The 19,487-nt window shown below is 56.5% G+C and overlaps 3 protein-coding genes and 1 long non-coding RNA gene across 9 annotated transcripts in view; 2 read left to right on the top strand and 2 right to left on the bottom strand.

Moving 5' to 3' along the window:
- Oplah (5-oxoprolinase, ATP-hydrolysing) overlaps window positions 1–10,201 on the top strand; it is a 34,987-nt gene extending 24,786 nt beyond the window's left edge. For 2 of the 4 annotated variants that reach the window (XM_040736468.1, XM_040736464.1), the window contains exons 2-27: window positions 908–1,131; window positions 1,202–1,393; window positions 1,827–1,926; window positions 2,005–2,128; window positions 2,221–2,416; window positions 2,497–2,662; window positions 2,768–2,906; window positions 3,155–3,222; window positions 3,363–3,628; window positions 3,791–3,903; window positions 3,991–4,161; window positions 4,333–4,470; window positions 4,560–4,698; window positions 4,826–4,938; window positions 5,122–5,273; window positions 5,912–6,072; window positions 6,168–6,269; window positions 6,355–6,529; window positions 8,198–8,382; window positions 8,488–8,634; window positions 8,731–8,865; window positions 9,029–9,178; window positions 9,271–9,428; window positions 9,514–9,674; window positions 9,790–9,887; window positions 10,017–10,201. In XM_040736468.1, coding sequence (XP_040592402.1) covers window positions 961–1,131; window positions 1,202–1,393; window positions 1,827–1,926; window positions 2,005–2,128; window positions 2,221–2,416; window positions 2,497–2,662; window positions 2,768–2,906; window positions 3,155–3,222; window positions 3,363–3,628; window positions 3,791–3,903; window positions 3,991–4,161; window positions 4,333–4,470; window positions 4,560–4,698; window positions 4,826–4,938; window positions 5,122–5,273; window positions 5,912–6,072; window positions 6,168–6,269; window positions 6,355–6,529; window positions 8,198–8,382; window positions 8,488–8,634; window positions 8,731–8,865; window positions 9,029–9,178; window positions 9,271–9,428; window positions 9,514–9,674; window positions 9,790–9,887; window positions 10,017–10,163 — 3,867 coding nt within the window. In that variant the 5' untranslated portion in view covers window positions 908–960 and the 3' untranslated portion in view covers window positions 10,164–10,201. Of the gene's footprint in view, window positions 1–200; window positions 559–907; window positions 1,132–1,201; window positions 1,394–1,826; window positions 1,927–2,004; window positions 2,129–2,220; window positions 2,417–2,496; window positions 2,663–2,767; window positions 2,907–3,154; window positions 3,223–3,362; window positions 3,629–3,790; window positions 3,904–3,990; window positions 4,162–4,332; window positions 4,471–4,559; window positions 4,699–4,825; window positions 4,939–5,121; window positions 5,274–5,911; window positions 6,073–6,167; window positions 6,270–6,354; window positions 6,530–8,197; window positions 8,383–8,487; window positions 8,635–8,730; window positions 8,866–9,028; window positions 9,179–9,270; window positions 9,429–9,513; window positions 9,675–9,789; window positions 9,888–10,016 lie in introns of those variants that run through there. The other 2 variants (XM_040736465.1, XM_040736467.1) reach the window with 2 other exon arrangements.
- On the bottom strand, window positions 9,916–12,347 carry LOC101838101 (sphingomyelin phosphodiesterase 5). Its single transcript, XM_005085986.4, is given in 8 exon segments — window positions 9,916–10,352; window positions 10,448–10,540; window positions 10,542–10,584; window positions 10,664–10,727; window positions 10,808–10,897; window positions 10,967–11,107; window positions 11,320–11,392; window positions 11,474–12,347. Coding segments are annotated over 8 exon segments (1,464 nt in total). The 5' UTR covers window positions 12,344–12,347; the 3' UTR covers window positions 9,916–10,262.
- Window positions 11,635–16,359, top strand: LOC110339289. 2 transcript variants are annotated; one of them, XR_002381406.2, is made up of 5 exons: window positions 11,635–11,732; window positions 12,310–12,554; window positions 14,751–14,860; window positions 15,056–15,188; window positions 16,074–16,359. It is a non-coding gene; the product is annotated as an uncharacterized LOC110339289 (long non-coding RNA). The 2 variants fall into 2 exon arrangements; XR_005873414.1 differs by lacking the exons at window positions 12,310–12,554; window positions 14,751–14,860.
- Window positions 13,955–19,487, bottom strand: part of Spatc1 (spermatogenesis and centriole associated 1) — a 29,271-nt gene continuing 23,738 nt past the window's right edge. For both annotated transcript variants that reach the window (XM_040736469.1, XM_040736470.1), the window contains exons 4-5: window positions 19,248–19,387; window positions 13,955–14,357 (exon numbers count right to left, since the gene is read on the bottom strand). In XM_040736469.1, coding sequence (XP_040592403.1) covers window positions 14,028–14,357; window positions 19,248–19,387 — 470 coding nt within the window. In that variant the 3' untranslated portion in view covers window positions 13,955–14,027. The remainder of the gene's footprint in view (window positions 14,358–19,247; window positions 19,388–19,487) is intronic.

Below are 19,487 nucleotides of genomic sequence, written 5' to 3'. Positions count from 1 at the left end.
GTGGGTGTCAAGGGAGCCCTGCTCGGTGAACCAGAACAAGTGGAGAGACGCAGCAGCTCCCAGAACCAAGGTGCCCTTGAGCCAAAGCGCTCTCGCTCGGTCCGCCCTAGCAGGCAGGGCTACTCAGTCACTCAATCAGTGGATCGCCCTGGGCAAAGGAGGAGGCGCTCAGGCCGGCCCGCACTTACGTAACCTGGAGGGCTAGGCACGCCAGGCTTGTGTGTGTTGGGGCAGGGAGGGGGGGGGGTCCGGGTCTACAGGCCCCTCCCCGAGGTGGAGGCAGGGCACAGGGCCTGCGGGAAGCGCAGCGGGAGAGCACAAGCTGAGACTCGGAGCCGATCGTGCAGGTGGAGGTCCTTAGCTACTCAGCTACCGCCGTCTCTACTTGCCACTTGGGGCTCCGCTGTTCCGAGTCTCCTGGCTCTGGTCTCCCCGGCTTTAGCTTCGCCCCACCGTTTGTACCGGTTCTGTAGGGTTCCAGTGGTCCTAAGGCCTTGGCCCGGAAGCTTGAGCAAAGCGGGAAGTGGAGCCATTTCTTACCTTCACACTCCAACTCAGGTGCCCTTTCTTGCTGAAAGAACCGGGGCTCCGCCAGCATAAAAGGGTCCAGCGGCCCTTCTACCTCTGCTCCAGGACCGGGCTTTCCATCGGCACCAGGACCTGTGCTGTGGGGACACGGAGCTGGCAGATGGCTCTGACTTCACTCAAGCCACCCTGTGACCTGGTCCTGCAGCTTCTACCAAACCCAGGGTCCCCCCCCCCCCCCCCCCCGCCCCCGCTCTTCCCCAGAGCACCTCCTAGAATCGGAATCCACCACCTTGCCATCCTAGCCTTTGTTTAGAAACCAGACCTCCTCAGACATAACCCCAGATCCCTACCCCCCCCACTGACAGACTCTTCTGCTCAGTTCTTCCAGGGTTTCCAACCGAGGAGCCACTGCTGGCCTCCAGCCCCACCATCATGGGCAGCCCAGAAGGGCGCTTCCATTTTGCCATCGACCGCGGTGGCACCTTCACAGATGTCTTTGCCCAGTGCCCAGGAGGCCATGTGCGTGTCCTGAAGCTGCTCTCGGAGGACCCTGCCAACTATGCAGATGCGCCCACAGAGGGCATCCGCCGCATCCTGGAGCAGGTGGGCCAGGGCAAAGGTGGTAGGCGAGGGAGACCCCAGACTGAGGTCTCACACCGACCACGGTCCCCAGGAGGGAGGTGTGCTGCTGCCTAGAGACCGGCCACTAGACACCAGTCGCATCGCCAGCATCCGCATGGGTACCACAGTGGCCACCAATGCATTGTTGGAACGACGCGGGGAGCGGGTGGCACTGCTTGTGACACGGGGTTTCCGAGACCTGCTGCATATCGGCACCCAGGCCCGGCCAGACCTCTTTGACCTGGTGAGCTCTCCCGTGCCAACTGGGTGTTAGGTGAACTTGTGCCCTGCTCTCCCTTTCCCAGCCAAGGCCCTGTGGGGAGGGCTGTGAAGCAATGATGGCTAAGTCCACTGGATGACAGGCACACGGGAAGCCGAGCGCTGCTCGCCGGACCCCGTGTCCCCTCACCTTCCTAGCAGGCTCGTGGTGCTCTGCCAGTCCACGCCAGCACTGTTCAGGATGAGCGGTTGGAGATTCACCTTTGGATTCCTGGGAAAAGCTGCCCTCTGGGGGTGGGGTTGGGTGGTTGGTCCCACCCCACGTATGTGCCTGGGTGCAGAGAGAAGCCTGGATGGGCCATTCTGCTGATCTCCTCGCTTCTGGGGGCTCGTCCCCTTGCCCGCACTGCCCCACCCCCTCAGGCCTGGCTCTCTTCTAAGCTTCTGCCTGCCCTCAGGCTGTGCCCATGCCAGAGGTACTGTATGAGGAGGTGCTGGAGGTGGACGAGCGAGTGGTGTTGTACCGTGGAGAGCCAGGCGCCGGGTCTCCTGTCAAAGGTGCGCATGGTGCTGGCGGCCTGTGGGGGAGGTTCCCGGGGGCAGGCAGACCCCAGCAACTTTGAATGGCTCTTGCAGGCCGTACAGGGGACCTGCTGGAGATACAGCAGCCTGTGGACCTGGGAGCCCTGCGTGGGAAGCTGGAGGGGCTCTTATCGCGGGGCATCCGCAGTCTGGCGGTGGTGCTCATGCACTCATACACGTGAGTGAGGGCTGCAGGGATGAGGCCTGGCCCAGAGCAAAGCTGGCGGCTGCTGGATGGGATGCACAGAGTCCCACGGGCTCTCGTTGTAGGTGGGCTCAGCACGAGCAGCAGGTGGGCGCACTGGCCCGGGAGCTGGGCTTCACACATGTATCCTTGTCCTCGGAAGCCATGCCCATGGTACGTATTGTTCCTCGGGGGCACACGGCCTGTGCTGATGCTTACCTCACTCCCACCATCCAGCGCTATGTGCAGGGCTTCAGCCGAGGCTTCCAGGGCCAGCTAAAGGTGAGGCCAGTTGACCGCCCTGCCCCAGGCCCTAGCCCTGAACTTGCCCAGCACAGTCTCTCCCTTCTCCCCATTCACAGGACGTGCAGGTGCTCTTCATGCGCTCTGATGGCGGCCTGGCACCCATGGATGCCTTCAGCGGGTCCCGGGCTGTGCTCTCTGGCCCTGCTGGCGGTGTGGTTGGCTACTCGGCTACCACTTACCAGCTGGAAGGTGGCCAGCCTGTCATTGGCTTTGACATGGGAGGTATGAAGGCTAAAGTGGGCGTGTGAGGGGAAGACTCAGCTGCCTAGCTGGGTGACGCTGGGAATGCAGGCTTTGGGTGACTCTTGGCATCCTATCCCCCGTTAGGCACATCCACAGATGTGAGCCGCTATGCTGGAGAATTTGAGCATGTCTTTGAGGCTAGCACAGCTGGTGTTACCCTCCAGGCCCCTCAGCTGGATATCAACACAGTGGCAGCTGGTGGGGGTTCCCGCCTCTTCTTCAGGTCCGCACCCCCTGCCCCTCTCTGTCTTGGTTTTTCGAGACAGGATTTCTCTGTGTAGCCCTGGCTGTCCTGGCACTCACTCTGTAGACCAGGCTGGCCTTGAACTCACAGAGATCCGCCTGCCTCTGCCTCCCAAGCTGGGATTAAAGGCGAGCACCACCACTGCCCAGCAGCGCATGTCTCTTTAGTTGGAACTTCTCTGCTTTTTTATGCTCTCGGTCTCTAATTCCAGACCTTTATCTCCCAAGGTCTGGTCTCTTTGTGGTTGGTCCGGAGTCTGCAGGTGCTCACCCAGGTCCCGCCTGCTACCGCAAAGGTATGAGCTAGCTCTGCCCCGCCAGGCCTTTTCTTCCCAAGGTGCTCTAGGTCTTCCCTCTCTTGTCTCCGGCCCTGCTGCCCACATCTGGTTTGCTCCTCTAGCCTCCAACCCAAACACACACTGTGCCTGCTTCCCAGGGGGTCCTGTGACTGTGACAGATGCTAATCTGGTCCTGGGTCGCCTGCTGCCTGCCTCCTTCCCCTGCATTTTTGGACCTGGAGAAGACCAGCCACTGTCCTCAGAGGCATCCCGAAAGGCTCTAGAGGCTGTGGCCACTGAGGTCAACAACTTCTTGACCAGTGGACCCTGTCCAGGCTCCCCGCTAAGTCTGGAGGAGGTGGCAATGGGGTTTGTGCGTGTTGCCAATGAAGCCATGTGCCGGCCTATCCGTGCTCTCACACAGGTATGCCCCCTTTGCCCACCGTCACCTGTTTGTCCTCGCCCAGCCCCTGTGTGTCCATCACCATGTCCTAGCCCACACTCTTTCAGCCCAACAGAAATGGGCTGGGCTGGAGGGCTGTCCAGGGTAGGAAAGGTTACTTATTGACCCTTCCTGGATCACTAGGCACGAGGCCATGACCCCTCAGCCCATGTGCTGGCCTGCTTTGGAGGAGCTGGTGGGCAGCATGCGTGTGCCATTGCCCGGGCCCTGGGTATGGACACTGTGCATATTCACAGGTGGGTCTGCATATGGGTATGTGTCGTTAGTGGAGAGAGTTGGCTTTGAGGCATGTCCCCACACTTCTGTGCCATCTGTCTCCGCAGGCACAGCGGGCTGCTGTCGGCACTGGGACTGGCCTTGGCAGACGTCGTTCATGAAGCCCAAGAGCCCTGTTCCCTGTCTTACACGCCTGAAACCTTTACACAACTGGACCAGAGACTGAGCCGCCTGGAGGAGCAGTGTGTGGAGGCCTTGCGGGCCCAGGGCTTCCCTAGGTAGACTCACGGAGCGCTGAACATCATCTCCACCACCCCTTTGGTGATGTACCGCTGCATGTCTCCCCAGATGTTCCTGGGTCTTCAGGGCAGTGGTTTCAGAGTGCCCGAGGAAGCAGGGCAGGCACCCTCAGAAGGCACTGGGTAAGAAGCCCGATCTGCTTCCTGCAGGTCTCAGATCAGCACCGAGGGCTTCCTGCATCTTCGCTACCAAGGCACTGACTGTGCTCTAATGGTGTCTGCCCATCAGCATGCGGCCACAGCCCGTTCACCCCGTGCTGGTGACTTTGGAGCAGCGTTTGTTGAGAGGTATAGTGTGCCCTTCTGTGTGAGCCCAGCATGTGGGCTGCTGGGCGGGTTGCCTCGTTCTGATTGCTCCCTTGGGTGGGTGGGTGCAGGTACATGAGAGAGTTTGGCTTCGTCATTCCCGAGCGGCCGGTGGTGGTCGATGATGTGCGAGTGAGGGGAACTGGCCATAGTGGACTTCGGCTGGAGGATACCCCCAAAGCCCAGGCTGGACCTCCGCGGGTCGACAAGGTTGGAGGCGTTACTGTGCTGGCCCTCCTACATCCTCAGGGACAAGTGCTGATGGGGAGGCCTGGTCGTGTTGAGGGGCCTCAGGAAAGATGATCTAGGAGCCCAGCTCATTCCACGCCCTCTGCAGGTGACCCAGTGCTACTTTGAGGGGGGTTATCAGGAGACCCCCGTGTACCTTCTAGGAGAGCTGGGCTATGGGCACCAGCTCCAGGGGCCCTGCCTTATCATCGACAACCACAGGTAAGCCTGGGTTGGGGATAGCCTTGGAGGGGTTACCGCAGGACCCTTAACAGCAGACCCCTGGGCTCAGGGCTGCAGAGGTTCTGTCACGGGGGTGTCTCCTGGCATGGAGTAGTGACCTTCCTGGTTGGGGGAAGGTTGTGGCCAGCCTCCTTGTAGCTCCTCTGTGTCCCCTGTCCCCAGCACCATCCTTGTAGAACCAGGTTGCCAAGCAGAGGTGACTGAGACAGGGGACATCCGCATTTCTGTGGGAGCTGAGGCGCCTAGCATGGCAGGCACCAAGCTGGACCCCATCCAGCTGTCCATTTTCTCACACCGCTTTATGAGCATCGCCGGTGAGTGGACACTGCCGTCCTCTTTGGAGCACTGGCGTACGTGATGTAGGACATGGCAAGGGGATTGCATCCCAGGCAAAAGTACAGACAAATGGGGTAGCATTGGCTCTTGTTACTAGTGGTGACCTGGCAAGTGTGCTGAGGGGAAGGGCAGGATCCTTGCTGGTGGTGGGATGGGCAGTATGGCCTTGGCTCTAAAATGGTCCTCCATGCTGCAAGAGCAGGCCTTGGGCCGGCCAGGTACTTCCCTCTTCTTGTGAGGAGTCATGGGACCTTCAGCTCGGGATGGGAAGCAGGCATGTATCCACTGTGAGCTCATCTGTTCAGTCAGGCCATAGGCTTTTAGCAGTCCAGGGGTCTAAGCTTGGGAACCAGGCTCTTGTTGCATCAGTCAGGGAGGAAAGTTGGAGAGAGGTCCCAGGCAGGCTGCAAAGAGAACGCTCTTTTCATGAGCTAACAAACATCTGGCTACAGCCTTCCTGTAGCCTGAAAAGGTGTGCTGCCATCCTGGTCTTCCTCGGGGCACGGGAAAAGCTGCGGGCTTGAGCGCAGGAGGCCTGGACCCTGGCGGTCCTGTGCCTCTTTCTTGGAGCTATGCGTGTGGATGACGGGGTCACCTGGTTACTCTGTGCCCCCAGAGCAGATGGGCCGAATCCTCCAGCGCACAGCCATCTCCACCAACATCAAAGAACGCCTCGACTTCTCCTGCGCCCTCTTTGGGCCGGATGGGGGCCTGGTCTCCAACGCCCCTCACATCCCTGTGCACCTGGGCGCCATGCAGGAGACGGTGCAGTTCCAGGTGAGGCGACGGTGACGTTTTCCTTTCTGCCTGCTCCCTTCCCCACAACTTCTCTTTCCTTTTCCACTCTGCGTGTGTCTCCCTCCGGTTTTCAGATTCAGCACTTGGGAGCTGACCTCCGTCCTGGTGACGTGCTGCTCAGCAACCATCCCAGTGCAGGGGGCAGCCATCTTCCGGATCTGACTGTCATCACACCGGTGGGTGAGGAGTGCTGGCTGCCTTGGCTGCCGTCAGAGGGGCGGAGGCTTCTGGTGCCCCTGACAGTTTCCGTTCCCCACTTAGGTGTTTTGGCCGGGTCAGACACGGCCCGTGTTCTATGTGGCTAGCCGAGGGCACCACGCAGACATTGGAGGCATCACTCCGGGCTCTATGCCCCCTCACTCGACCGCACTGCAGCAGGAGGGTGCCGTTTTTCTGTCCTTCAAACTGGTCCAGGGAGGCGTCTTCCAGGAAGAAGGTGAGCTGGAGAAGGGGCGCAGTGAGGATTCGGCAGGCAAGGATGCATTGCTGCTGCCAAGGGCCAGGTCGGGCAGGATTCTGACACACAACTGAGGTACCCTGCTACATCAGCTCAGGCCTTGAGGATTGGCAGAGAGAGGGGTGACCTCTCAGGGCAGTTGTAAATCACCTCAGATATGCAGAAGAGCTGAGATGACTTAACATCTGGACCAAAGACGGTCTCCTTGAAGATGGTTTTGGGGTGGGGAGTTGGCCAAGACACCCAAGGGGGACACAAGGTAGAAGACTTAGCTCAAGGTTGGCCACTGCTACAGGCCACACTGAGTGTTGGGGCTGCAGGGTCCCTGTCGGGGTTTGGGTGTCAGCCAGATGAGACAGCTGTAGCCACCTGCTGGGTGGGCGGGACTATGCGGGAACAGTGATACAGCCTGGAGATTGCAGGGTCAAGCTTACACGGCTACAGATGGAGACTGCACTGAGCAGCACAGACAGCTGTAGGCAAGGTGGAGGCACTGGAGAGACAGCCCTCTTCCGAGGTCATAGGGGTCTGAGAGTGCAAAAAGAAATTCTTGGAGTTGAGGTTTGGGGTTACAGGGCCACAGGCCACTCCGGGTGCCACAGATACATAGAATAACCTTGATCGTTGGGAGCTGAGGTGGACCGTGGAGACACAAGTGGTAATTAAACACATGGCTGAGGGCACAGGTGGCCGGCAGACCTCAGAGAAGGTCATGACCACGACTGGAAGTGAGGTTTCCCCTGGTGTGGTATAGTCCCTGGGCTAGACAGCTTACAGGACTGGGAGGGAAACTTGTTGGAAGAGGACAGGAACAAGAGGCCCCCAATTGGCTTTTTTTATGTGTATGTGTTTTCCCGAGTGCAATTATGCGCTCCACAAGTATGCAGGTGTCCCTGGAGACTGGGAGAGAGTATAAGATCCTCAGGAACTGGAGTTACAGGCAGTTAAGAGCCCCCTTGTGGCCGGGCATTGGTGGCGCATGCCTTTAATCCCAGCACTTGGGAGGCAGAGGCAGGCGGATCTCTGTGAGTTCGAAGCCAGCCTGGTCTACAAGAGCTAGTTCCAGGACAGCCTCCAAAGCCACAGAGAAACCTGTCTCGAAAAACCAAAAAAAAAAAAAAAAAAAAAAAAAAAGAAAAGAAAAACCAAAAAAAAAGAACATCTGCTGGGCTGTCCCCAGCCCTGTGGTGCCTTATGTTCTTGAAGTGCTAGGAGGCCAGTGGGAGTGGGAAGGACGTAGGCAGACAGGGCAATATACACGCACGCGCACACGCGTGCGTGCGTGCGTGTGTGAGAGAGAGACTGGCTTTCCTGTGAGGTGTACAGGGAGAGCTAGAAAAGGCAGAAGAATGAGTTTGCTAAGGGATGAACCCACCCTCTTCCAAGCTGCCTCCAGCGAAGTCATCAGCACTTGCCAAAGCGCACAAGAGGTCTCAGCAGGAGGATGGAGTCCAGGAGTTTACCACAGGGGAGGTGGGGAGTCAGTGGAAGGTCCATAGCATGCTCCCAGTGCCCAGTGCGTGTGTGTGTGTGTGTGTGTGTGTGTGTGTGTGTGTGTGTGTGTATGTGTGTGTGTGGAGCCGGCAGGCACAGGTACCTCTTCCCGAGGTCATGGAAGGTGACTCCATTGTGACCCTGTCTATCCAGCGGTGACAGAGGCCCTGCGGGCACCGGGCAAGATCTCTGGCTGCAGTGGAACCAGGAACCTGCATGACAACCTGTCGGATCTTCGTGCCCAGGTGGCTGCCAACCAGAAGGGCATCCAGCTGGTGGGAGAACTGATCGGGCAGTACGGCTTGGATGTGGTGCAGGCCTATATGGGCTATATTCAGGTAGGCCTGCGGACAGCAGCACACGTGGGGGAGGGTTGTGGTTGCTCCAAGGTAACTGGGCCACCCTGCTGGCGGCATGGCTGGGCTGAACCTTATCCCTGTTAGGCAAACGCTGAACTAGCAGTTCGAGACATGCTTCGGGCATTTGGAACCTCCCGGCAGGCCCGGGGCCTGCCCCTCGAGGTATCTGCAGAGGATCACATGGATGACGGCTCTCCCATCCGCCTGAGTGTTCAGATCAACCTCAGTCAGGTTAGCATGTGAGGGAAGTGGGGAGGGCACTGGCTCTGGGTGTGGTTCTGGGTGTGGCTGGTTGCTGATTGCCACACCTTTCTCCCTCCTGGGTAGGGCAGTGCAGTGTTTGACTTCAGTGGTTCTGGGTCTGAGGTGTTTGGCAATCTCAACGCCCCGCGAGCCATAACGCTGTCTGCTCTCATCTATTGCCTGCGCTGTCTAGTGGGCCGTGACATCCCACTTAACCAGGTTTGTGGGGGTGTGCTGTGAGGTCAGCAGGTGGAGTCTGAGGTCACCCTGCGGTTTGCCTGAAGACAAAGGCAGCCCAATAAAACAGAGCCTAGGGTAGTGGAATTTTTATCTGAGTCTAAGTGGTAGCCAGTACTCATTGATCCCCCTGTTCATTCACTAGGGCTGCCTGGCTCCTGTGCGGGTAGTAATTCCCAAAGGCTCCATCTTGGACCCATCCCCAGAGGCAGCAGTGGTGGGCGGCAACGTGCTCACATCTCAGCGAGTGGTGGACGTCATTCTGGGGGCTTTTGGGGCCTGTGCAGCCTCCCAGGTGTGGTGGAGCAAAGGTCTGGGAGCTGTTGGAGAGCCAGGTGGTGGGATGGATGCCCATAGTGACAAGATACTGTCCCCTGCTTCTGCCAGGGCTGCATGAACAACGTGACCCTGGGCAATGCCCGTATGGGATACTATGAGACAGTAGCTGGTGGTACGGGCGCTGGACCTGGCTGGCATGGGCGCAGTGGCGTACACAGTCACATGACTAACACTCGCATCACGGACCCAGAGATTCTGGAGAGCCGGTGAGCTGAGCTGCAGTTGCAGTGCTAGGCAGTTGACTTGAGAGATGAATCCACGCTCACCTAGCTGTGCCCTTTGCCTGCGCAGGTACCCAGTTATCCTGCGTCGCTTTGAGCTGAGGCCAGGCTCTGGGGGCCGAGGCCGCTTCCGGGGAGGTGATGGTGTAGTCCGAGAGCTGGTCTTTCGGGAAGAGGCGCTGCTGTCCGTGCTCACCGAGCGCCGGGCCTTCCAGCCTTACGGCCTCCACGGTAGGTGGCTCCCCAGCCCTTCCTGGCGTCTTTTGCCCCTACCTCAGTATCCCATCTCCCCACCTCCTGCCCCTGTCTCCCTTGACCCCCAATTCCTTGTTTCCTCCTCCGGTAGGGGGAGAGCCTGGCGCACGAGGCTTAAACCTCCTAATCAGAAAGGATGGGCGAACGGTGAATTTGGGTGGGAAGACATCTGTGACCGTGTACCCCGGGGTAAGAGACGCAGCCTGTGAGGTGAACAGAGATTTGCAAAATTTTAATTTGGTAGTGGCCTCTGTGATCCCGAATGATTGTCCTACTGAGACACGGCCACACCTGTGTTGAACCTGCTCTTCTTCACAGGATGTGTTCTGCCTTCACACCCCTGGCGGTGGGGGCTACGGAGACCCGGAGGACCCAGCGCCACCACCAGGCTCGCCCCCGCTATTTGCAGCCTTCCCAGAGCGTGGCAGTGTGTATGAGTATCGCCGTGCCCAGGAAGCTGTGTGAGCGCCCCCACAATAAAGACCTCTGGAGTCACACGGTCACTGGGATCAGCTCCTCATGGTGTTCCTTCTCACTAGTCATCCATCCGTCTGTGTGCCGGCATCAGGAGCACACAACTTGAAGCTTCAGGCCCACAGCTAAGTGGTCCGTGAGCCCCGCCAGCGCAGTACTGAAAGTCACCTGCTCCACCTCCTGCAGGACAGGAGTCAAGCTGAGAACTGTTTTTAGTTTGAGCAAGCCCAACCCACCCAACACCCCCCCCCCCCCTCCCCCGCTCAGGCTCTTACTGGATGCAGGCGACTATCAGGAATCCCGCGGTAGGTGATGTAGTCCAGGCGCCTGCCCTGCCAGGATTTACCCGAGTGACTTCCACTAGGGGGGTCCCGCCAGGTAGAGGCGGCGCCCTTTCTCCTGCTCCAGGGCCCTGAGAGAGGGACAGAATCACCCAGGTTAGGCCAGTTCCTCCCGGCTGGCCTGCCTAGCAGCGCCCCGTTAAGACTTACCTCCGCAACATCTCTGGGGAGCTGGCAATGCTGTGGTGTAGCATAGAAGTGCTCAGAATCGTCCCTGTGGGGAGAGCAGGGTTCAGTGGCAGCCTTGCTGATATCCCACAGACCTGCTCTGCCCGCCTTCACAGAAAGCAGTACCCAAGGCCCAAGGCTGCTCCTGGCGGGTGCCTAGCCGGCAGGGGTCCTGGAAACAGCTGAAGAATTTGTGCCCCTGCTCCTCTGCGTGATCTGTAGAAGTAAAGTGTTCTTAGCAGGCAGAGCTGCGTCTCTGGGCTCCGCCTAACCCCAGCTTCTCACCTTGTGAGCAGTTGTCAAAGTTTAGGTCTCCCAGGAGGACACTGAAGGCTACGGCCTCATCACTCTGGCGGCTCTCAGCCTCAAACTCCTCCACCCATTCCAGCAGCAGCGTCAGCTGTTTGCAGCGAACATGCCCGTCTTCTAAGAGGAGAGTTGGGGTTGGCTTAGCCCAGAGTGGGGATACGAGACCATATCCTGATCTGTAAACCCACCCAGGCATTACTTGGCATGTCTGGGTTCAGAAAATAAACATCGAGACGTAAGGACAAAAGTGGTGAGGTCAGGGTCCTGCTGCCCTCACAGGAGAGAAGAGGGGCTGCCCACATTCCAAAAACCCCTCCTGTAGAGCTCACCAACGGGTGCCTGCAAGTGTGTGCAATGAAGGTATCCCACGATTCGACGCCCGTCCAGGAAGCCCAGTTGTGCCTGCAACACCACCCATAGTTCCAGCTTTCTTACTTGTTAGATCCACTGCCTACCCGGGTTCTCACTGCAGCCCGTTAATACCTGGGCGGATAGTAGACCTTTGGAGGCCATGGCGTCCTCGCGACGACCGTTGGGAAAGCAACGGAAGGTGGCACGCAGCAGCGGGTAGCGCGATGCCAGCAGAAGCCCACTGCCCAGTACCTTGATGTACGGCCCAGGCATGAAGCCAAATGTGCCTACATCGTATAGCACCGGGCCCAGATTTGGCACCAGGACGCGCACAAGACGACGAGCTGCGCGGAGATCGAACACCTCCTGCAGGCACACGAAGTCCAAACCCGTAGGTATTGTGGCCCTCAGCACACCACCAGGGACCCCAGGCAGCGACTGGCTGCATCCGATAGCCCCATAGTGTGAGGTTTGAAGGCCACCTAGCAGTGCGGTGCCAATGGCCTCCGCGCGCCGCTGGCTGTGCGACAGGTTGCTGAAGCGAGCCAGCCCATCAGGGAGCAGGCATAGATTGGCAGTGAAGAAGACAAAGCAGCGCACGCGCTCAGCAGGCGGGTGCCAGGGCTGTGGCCACACCCAGCAGGCCGGAGGGGGCTGATAGCAGAAGGGGCGGCGCCACACCTGTAGGGGCAGCCAGAGCACAAGGCCAAACAGCGCCAAGGGAAGGCCAGCTACCATCAGCGACAGCAATGCCGCCCCACTTCCTGCCAGGACTTTGAGCCACCCCAAGCTGCTGGATCGTGCCACTGGTGCCCAGCAGCCCAGCAGCTGGTCCAGAGACCAGTAGGCTGGGAAGAGCAGCAAGCGGGATAAGCTGTAGAGGGCTTGTAGCGCAGGGTGCGGGAAGGGTGAGGGCCTCAGGGCGTCGGGTGTCGGGGGCCAGTCGAGTGAGGGTTCGTGGCGCACAGGGCTCCTTCGCCGCGAAACGTCAGGAAGATTCATTCCGGCCAGCGTGAGTTGAATCCTTAAGAGTTCGCACGAGCTGCAGGAGGTCAAGACCAGGTGGCACAACCTGTGCGTGCAGCTAGTAAGGACCTGTGTGCCCCGGGAGCCTGAGTTCTGGGCATTGGCCCCACCCACTCAGAACTTCTGACGGTTGGGAAGAAAAAAAAAAAAAACACCCAGGTGTCACAGTCCCGCCCACCCGGCCGCCGTATCCTTGCGCCTGGCGGGTCCACTTAGGGCTTCGAGAAAAAGTTAGTGCCTGTCTTCCGCCTAGCCTTCCCCTCCCCTTTCAGTCTGGCTACACCGCAGGCAGGTGCTTGTGCCTAGCGCCTGAGTGCAAAGATTCAACACCAATAGCCTGCAACACCAATAGTGTCTGTGACTTAGGAGCTTCCAGTCGGGGGAGGGACCGTTAGTTCCACAATTTAAGGACACATGAGCCAGGTAAAAGGAGGTTCCTCATTCTATGAGCACTCTAACAGACTTTAGTTTTGTTTGTTTGTTTTGTTTTGTTTTGTTTTGTTTTTTCGAGACTGGGTTTCTCTGTGTAGCCCTGGCTGTCCTGGAACTCACTCTGTAGACCAGGCTGGCCTGGAACTCAGAGATCCACCTGTGCCTCCTGAGTGCTGGGATCAAAAGCTCGTGCCACCACTGCCCAGCTCTTACATTGTCCCTTGGCTTTCACAGACTTTTCTCTGTCTTACTTGGAAGTCTGCCTCCCTAATTCCAGCTGTGAGCCAGCATTCACCCTGATGTCAACCATAAGTGTCTCTTAAGTTATCTATCAGATTTGTCTTGGCTACCTGTCTTTACCCAGGTTTCCAGGATAGTTGTGGGGACACTTTGATGAGGCAACTTTTAATGAGCTGTCTGACTGGGTTCCCAAAGTCTCTCCAATGGGAGTGGTCAGGGTAGAAGGTGGCAAGCTCTAAGGGGCCTGGGTATCGAGCTATAGGCTTCCAGCAACCCCACACCACTCTGTTCCTGGAATTTTTATTGGTACTGAGAAGATTCCTGTTTGAATCCACACCCCAAGGCTCTCCTGTTCATTGACTGGTAAGGACTAGTTATCTAAGATCTTGGTTCTTTATTCTTGTTTGTTTTTATTTTTTGAGGCAGGGTTTCTCTGTGTAGCATTGGCTGTTCTGGAACTCTCTTTGTAGACCAGTCTGGTCTCAAAGTCACAGAGATCGCCTGCCTCTGCCTCCCAAGTGCTGGGGCCAAAGGCGGCCATCACCACTGCCCAGCTTCCTTTCCTTGTTGTCACAGCCCTGGTACCTGTACCTTCAGGCAGGGCAGAGGCTGTTCTAGGCTTTTTCCCACTGCCCTTCTTATGAACCAACCCATTCTCGGTCTACACTCTTCCAGCAATACCACACACATGGCCTTTCCAACCTCAGGCTACACGTTGATTCCAATACTCCATGAGCCCATTCATCCTTTCCCCCCTTCTCCAACACACGTTCTCTGTTCCCCGGCCAGAGCCCCCATGGCTAGATAGGGCCTGTCATTTTCCCAGACCTTGGATGTCTTTGTAAGGGGCTGCCATCTCCCTGGCTCCCCTGCCCTGGTTTGGATGAGGTGGTGGCATGGGCCGAGTAACTTGTGTCTCGGGAAACTTTAATGGCCATGCATGACGGCCTGCAGGGCGAAGTGAGCCTGGGCCAGCCGGGCACCAACGTTACCAGATGAACATGGGTTTGCCATCGTCGTGGGACAGCTGGTTAAGGCAGGAGAGCAGCAGGAGGGCGTCGGTGAGCATGCTGGGGTGCACAGTTTCCACCAGCACACGCTGCAGGAAGTCCACAGTGTAGGAGCCACCTTCAGACGCTGCCAGCTCAGGCCGCTCTCGCAAGATGCCATAGGCATTCACCAGCTGTTCTGTCAGAGCTGGGTGCACCCGTCCATTGTAGCCCAGGCTCTGCAGTCTGTTCATGATGCTCACGTAGCGCTGGGTGAGTGTCTGGCATAGGTCCTCATCCAGCTTGTGGTTACTGGGGTTTAGAGAGGCCTGTTGGGAAAGTGGCCATCAGGAACCTCCCCGGCCCCCACACACACCACTGGATCACAGGCAGACTGGAAGAACAAGGGCAAGAGAGGCCGAGGGAAGGAAATGGTTAACTATGGCTAAGACAGCGCAAAGGGAGGAGCAGCCGGGGCACCCAGATGGTCCAGAGGGCTGAGCCTGAGGTGGAGGTAACCAAGACCCAACTCAGGCAGGCCCGGTAGCGCCCCAAAGCCTGCAGAGACACCCGTCCCACTGTTTGTTCCGTGCCAGGCGTGAGACGAAGGTAAAGCTACCAGGGACGGAGGGCAGGGAGGTAGGACCTCCAGAGGGGGCCTGACTCCAGAGCTTGTAGGCTTTTCCAAGAGTTAATGGAAAGCTCCTAACCTGGAATTACAGACACTGTCCTAAAACAGGACAGGAAGGTCTTCCTGGATGCCACCTTCCCTGACACCCCCTGTAGCCAAAGGACCGACGTTTCTACCAAGGCAGAGGACGCAGACGGGCAGGTGAGAGAGACACTTAAACACAGAAGGCAGGCGGGTCTCCAGGGAGTACCGTGAACATGTCACTGGCTCTTCAGGGACAGCTGCATTCAGCTGGGGACACCTGGCTCGGTATCTATATGCTGTGTTGGGACTGGTGCCCATGGTGTGTCCACTAGGAAAGCCCCTTGATGTGTTAACATTTTTCTTTCTGTGCAGTACAGCAGATAAATTCCGTGTCCTTCCTGGAGCTGAGGACCTTAATATTATAATGAATCCGTATCTGTTTGGATCAGTTGTTGTTTGCAACCAAGCGCACTGGATGATTTGTCTAAGAAAGAGAATGCTTTGGGTAGGTGGGAGTACAATGAAGAGACTAGCGTTCTTGTCAGACAGATAAAGGGAAGGTTGCCGTGCCATCTACTGCTTTATATAATTTGCAAAAAGATGTGACCGATGTCATTTGTGATGAGGAAAGAATTAAGATATGGTAGAATACTGGTCTTCACATGACACCCTGGGTTTGACCCCAAGCACACACACACACACACACACACACACACACACACACACACACACACACACACGCACGCACGCACGCACACACACACACACCAATACAAATAATAAAACATAGAAAAAAGACACAGTGGTACTGGACACAGTGATGTGTGCCTGTAGTCTATGTAATTGGGAGGGGGAGGCAGAAGGAGGACTGTAAATGTTAGGCCAACCTGGGCTGCATAGTAAGTTCTAGGCCAGCCAGGGACACACAGAAAAACAAACAAAAAGCCCCCCAAACTAGCAACAACGAAACTGTCCCAAACCAAAAGATAGTGTAACTGCATGATCTAATAAAAATAAGCAGCCAGATTCAGGGGAAAGTCAGGGTTCAACTCACTGAACCTGGACAGCGTGGAAAGCAGCAGATGGCTTGTCGGGACAGTCACAGGTCTGACTAGTTTTCGCAGGTCTGGGTGGACTTTAGGGGTTCTAACTCCTGACATTGGGGTATAGAAACAGATACATGGGAAACGGGAAATAAAGGTTGTGCAGAGTGGAATCAGATGCAGGTATGACTCAACCAAAGGCCAACCAGATGGGTGAGAGCCCTTGAAGCCAGGAGGTAAATTCGTGATTTCCAAATGTGACCAAATGTCCTGGAGAGGGCTCCACGGAGAGACTTGGCTGTGATACTTAAGGCCAGCCTAGCCCCAGGAGGCCACTTTGTCTGCAGGTGGCTTTCAACTGAGTCGTTCCCAGGAAGAAGGAGAGAGTCTGGGTCACCGCTGCTGGAAGTAAGGTGAGACCTCGAGTCTGAGAGAGATGGTGGAGGCCCCTGGCAGGGGGACAAGCATGTTGTGACGAGCAGCCCAGCATCTCAGAAGACCAGACACGGTGGAACACAACTCTAATTCCAGGACTTGGAGGCGGAAGCAGGAGTCTCAGAAATTTAAGGTCATCCTTGGCTATAAAGCGAATTCAAGGCCAGCCTGGGCTACACATGAGACCATGTTTCCAAAAGTAAAATAAAATAAAATGTGTAATCTAGAAATTATCTGTTTAATTCACCCATAAACTAATTTCCTGGAACTTGATGGGCAGATCCTAGAGCAGAAAAGGAAAGAGCTAAGACAATAGAAGAGATGAAGGAGGGGTCTGGCTCGCGTGCTGGGGTAAAGCCCAGGGCTTTAATCCACGAAGGACCACTGGACAAGCACTCTCCACCCGAGCTATGGCCCATGCCCCCACAATGTCAGCTGCCCCTTAGCAGCTCGTGGTCTCTGTTGCTGTCACTGGGCCCTCTTTTTTTTTTTTTTTTGGTTTTTCGAGACAGGGTTTCTCTGTGGCTTTGGAGGCTGTCCTGGAACTCGCTCAGTAGTCCAGGCTGGTCTCGAACTCACAGAGATCCGCCTGCCTCTGCCTCCCGAGTGCTGGGATTAAAGGCGTGCGCCACCAACGCCCGGCTCACTGGGCCCTCTTTGGTTGTGTTTCTGGCTGATGGCTGTCTACTAGCATCCAGGAACACTGACGTCCTGTCATAGAACAAATGGACAGGGAGGCTGGGACCAGGCCTACCAGAGAGTCCTGGTAGATGCAGGTCTGGGAGGGACACTGCGGGCACTGGGAACCCCTCCTTGCCCTGGCAGCCCTGAGCTTTAAGAGTCTACGCTGACTGCCCCATTAGCGAACATCCGTGAGGTGCATCTCCATAGACAGCTGTGCCCCTCAAAAACGGCGTGTAGTTTCTGCTACCATCATGTCGACACAGCCCTCTGCTTCCTCCTCATTTTTCTCTCATCCTTCTAGCCCTGGAGTCATCCTAACGCAATGGGCATACTGTGTCTTGGTGGTCTTTGGAGAGTTAGTCAGGGGTTTTCACGCTTGGGAGAGGATGTCCCCTACCTTCTACTTCTACCATGATCACTTATGGAAGAACCAGAGATTTAAAAAAAGGCACACACACACACACACACACCCAACCAACCAAACTTAAGGGCTGGAGAGATGGCTTGGCAGTTAAGAGCACTGAGTGCTCTTCCAGAGGACGAGAGTCTTAGCACCCACACCAGTCACCCCTGCCCCATACAAGCATACACATAACAAAAGAAAAACCAATCTAAGATTTTTAAAAACTCAAACTTTAAACCCTCGGGAGAAAATACTAACTATGGAATACAAAATATTGCCTGGATTTTCTGCTAGGGAAATATTTTTTTCTTTTTCTTTTTTTTATTTCTGAGACAGGGTTTCTCTGGGTAGTCCTGGCTGTCCTGGAACTACTTCTGTAGACCTGGCTGGCCTCAAACTCAGAGATCCATCTGCCTCTGCCTCCTGAGTGCTGAGGTTAAAGCCATGTGCCACCACTGCCTTGCTAGGGAAATATTTCTTTTCTTTTTTTTCTGAGGCAGGATTTCTCTGTAGCTTTGGAGGCTGTCCTGGAACTAGCCCTTGTAGACCAGGCTGGTCTCGAACTCATAGAGATCCATCTGCCTCTACCTCCCGAGTGCTGGAATTAAAGGTGTGCTGCACCACCACCAGGCTGGGAAATACTTCTTAATTGAGACAACATGAGCAAAGACTGACTGTTCTGAATTAAAATAAGCATCTAGCTGGGCAGAGGCAGAGGCAGAGGCAGAGGCAGAGGCAGAGGCAGAGGCAGAGGCAGAGGCAGAGGCAGAGGCAGAGGCAGAGGCAGAGAGGCAGAGGCAGAGAGGCAGAGAGGCAGAGGCAGAGAGGCAGAGAGGCAGAGAGGCAGAGAGGCAGAGAGGCAGAGAGGCAGAGAGGCAGAGAGGCAGAGGCAGAGGCAGAGGCAGAGGCAGAGGCAGAGGCAGCCTGGTCTACAGAGCTACACAGTAATTTCCAGTCCATTCAGGGTTACACAGTGAGACCCTGTTTCAAAAAGCCAAGAACCAAACAAACCAAAAACAAAGCATCTACATCAAAGGAAACTTTAGTAAAGGAAAAGGCACACTGAGAATCAGCCTTGCAATCAAAAGTCATCCCTGGCCGGACGGCGGTGCGTACACTTGGTGCGGTGGCAAGGGAGCTACCAACACAAGGAAGCCATTCCCCAAGAGAAGCGCAAACAGCCTATGCAGGGACAGGAACATGCCATTGCTGTCTCTCTCGGCACAGGTCTGAACAGACTTCTCCTGGGTGTCCAGCCCAGTGCAGACTCAGTCCCCAGTCCTTGCCCCTTGCCAATGACATCTGCACCTGTAGGTTGTAGGGGTGCGGTGACACACTCCAGCTTTTTTTTTTTTTTTTTTTTTGGTTTTTCGAGACAGGGTTTCTCTGTGGTTTTGGAGGCTGTCCTGGAACTCGCTCTGTAGACCAGGCTGGTCTCGAACTCACAAAGATCCACCTGCCTCTGCCTCCCGAGTGCTGGGATTAAAGGCGTGCGCCACCAACGCCCGGCACACTCCAGCTTTTTGTTTCTTATTGTCTTGTTTTTTTTTTTAAACATCTAACTCCCTTTTGTCAATGGGTGGAGGCTTTGCGGCCATATCCGAGGACACATTAGCGTAAGCATCAGGCCTTCTGGCAACAAAGCTTCCACCTACTCAGTGGGCTCTAGGGTAGTGTTCCCCGTGGCCCCCAGTGGTCCCCAGTGAGCTTTGGGGATGCTGAAGGGGAAGGCCATAGAATTCTTTGGGTTGCTGGCTCAACCCCTAGGGTTAGAGCTGCCCATTCCAAGGCCATTTTGGAGGCAGGAGAGGGATGCCCCTTGTCCCTGTCCTTTGCTCATGGGATCCCATGACCAGGTTCTCTGGACCCTTGTCAGCTGCTTGCACCGAACCCCGAGCTCCCTCCATTTCAGAGCCCCCTTAGACGCCCTGCCCCTCAGCTCGCTGCCGCATCCCTGAAGGCCCCTCTGACAATGTGTAGGAGACGGACAGCCACACACCTGGATGATCTTCTCTGGAATGTTGGAGACAGTGAAGCCATAGAGGCGCACACGCTCCGGGAAGATGCTGGACAGGATTCTTCTGTCTAACTGGAAGGCGATCTCCCCCACTAGCCTCTCCCAGGCCAGTTGCTTTGAGTCTGCGGATGACAGAAGGTCTCCGCTGAGCAATAAGCGAAGGGACTAGCAGGGCCGCGGTTAGCAGTCCAGGTGTGTGACAGGGGAGCTGGCACCAGACTC

This window comes from Mesocricetus auratus, unplaced genomic scaffold (genome assembly GCF_017639785.1).
Source record: "Mesocricetus auratus isolate SY011 unplaced genomic scaffold, BCM_Maur_2.0 Super-Scaffold_100055, whole genome shotgun sequence".
Classification (NCBI taxonomy): Eukaryota; Metazoa; Chordata; class Mammalia; order Rodentia; family Cricetidae; genus Mesocricetus; species Mesocricetus auratus.
This window is presented reverse-complemented; position numbering and strand designations above follow the sequence as displayed.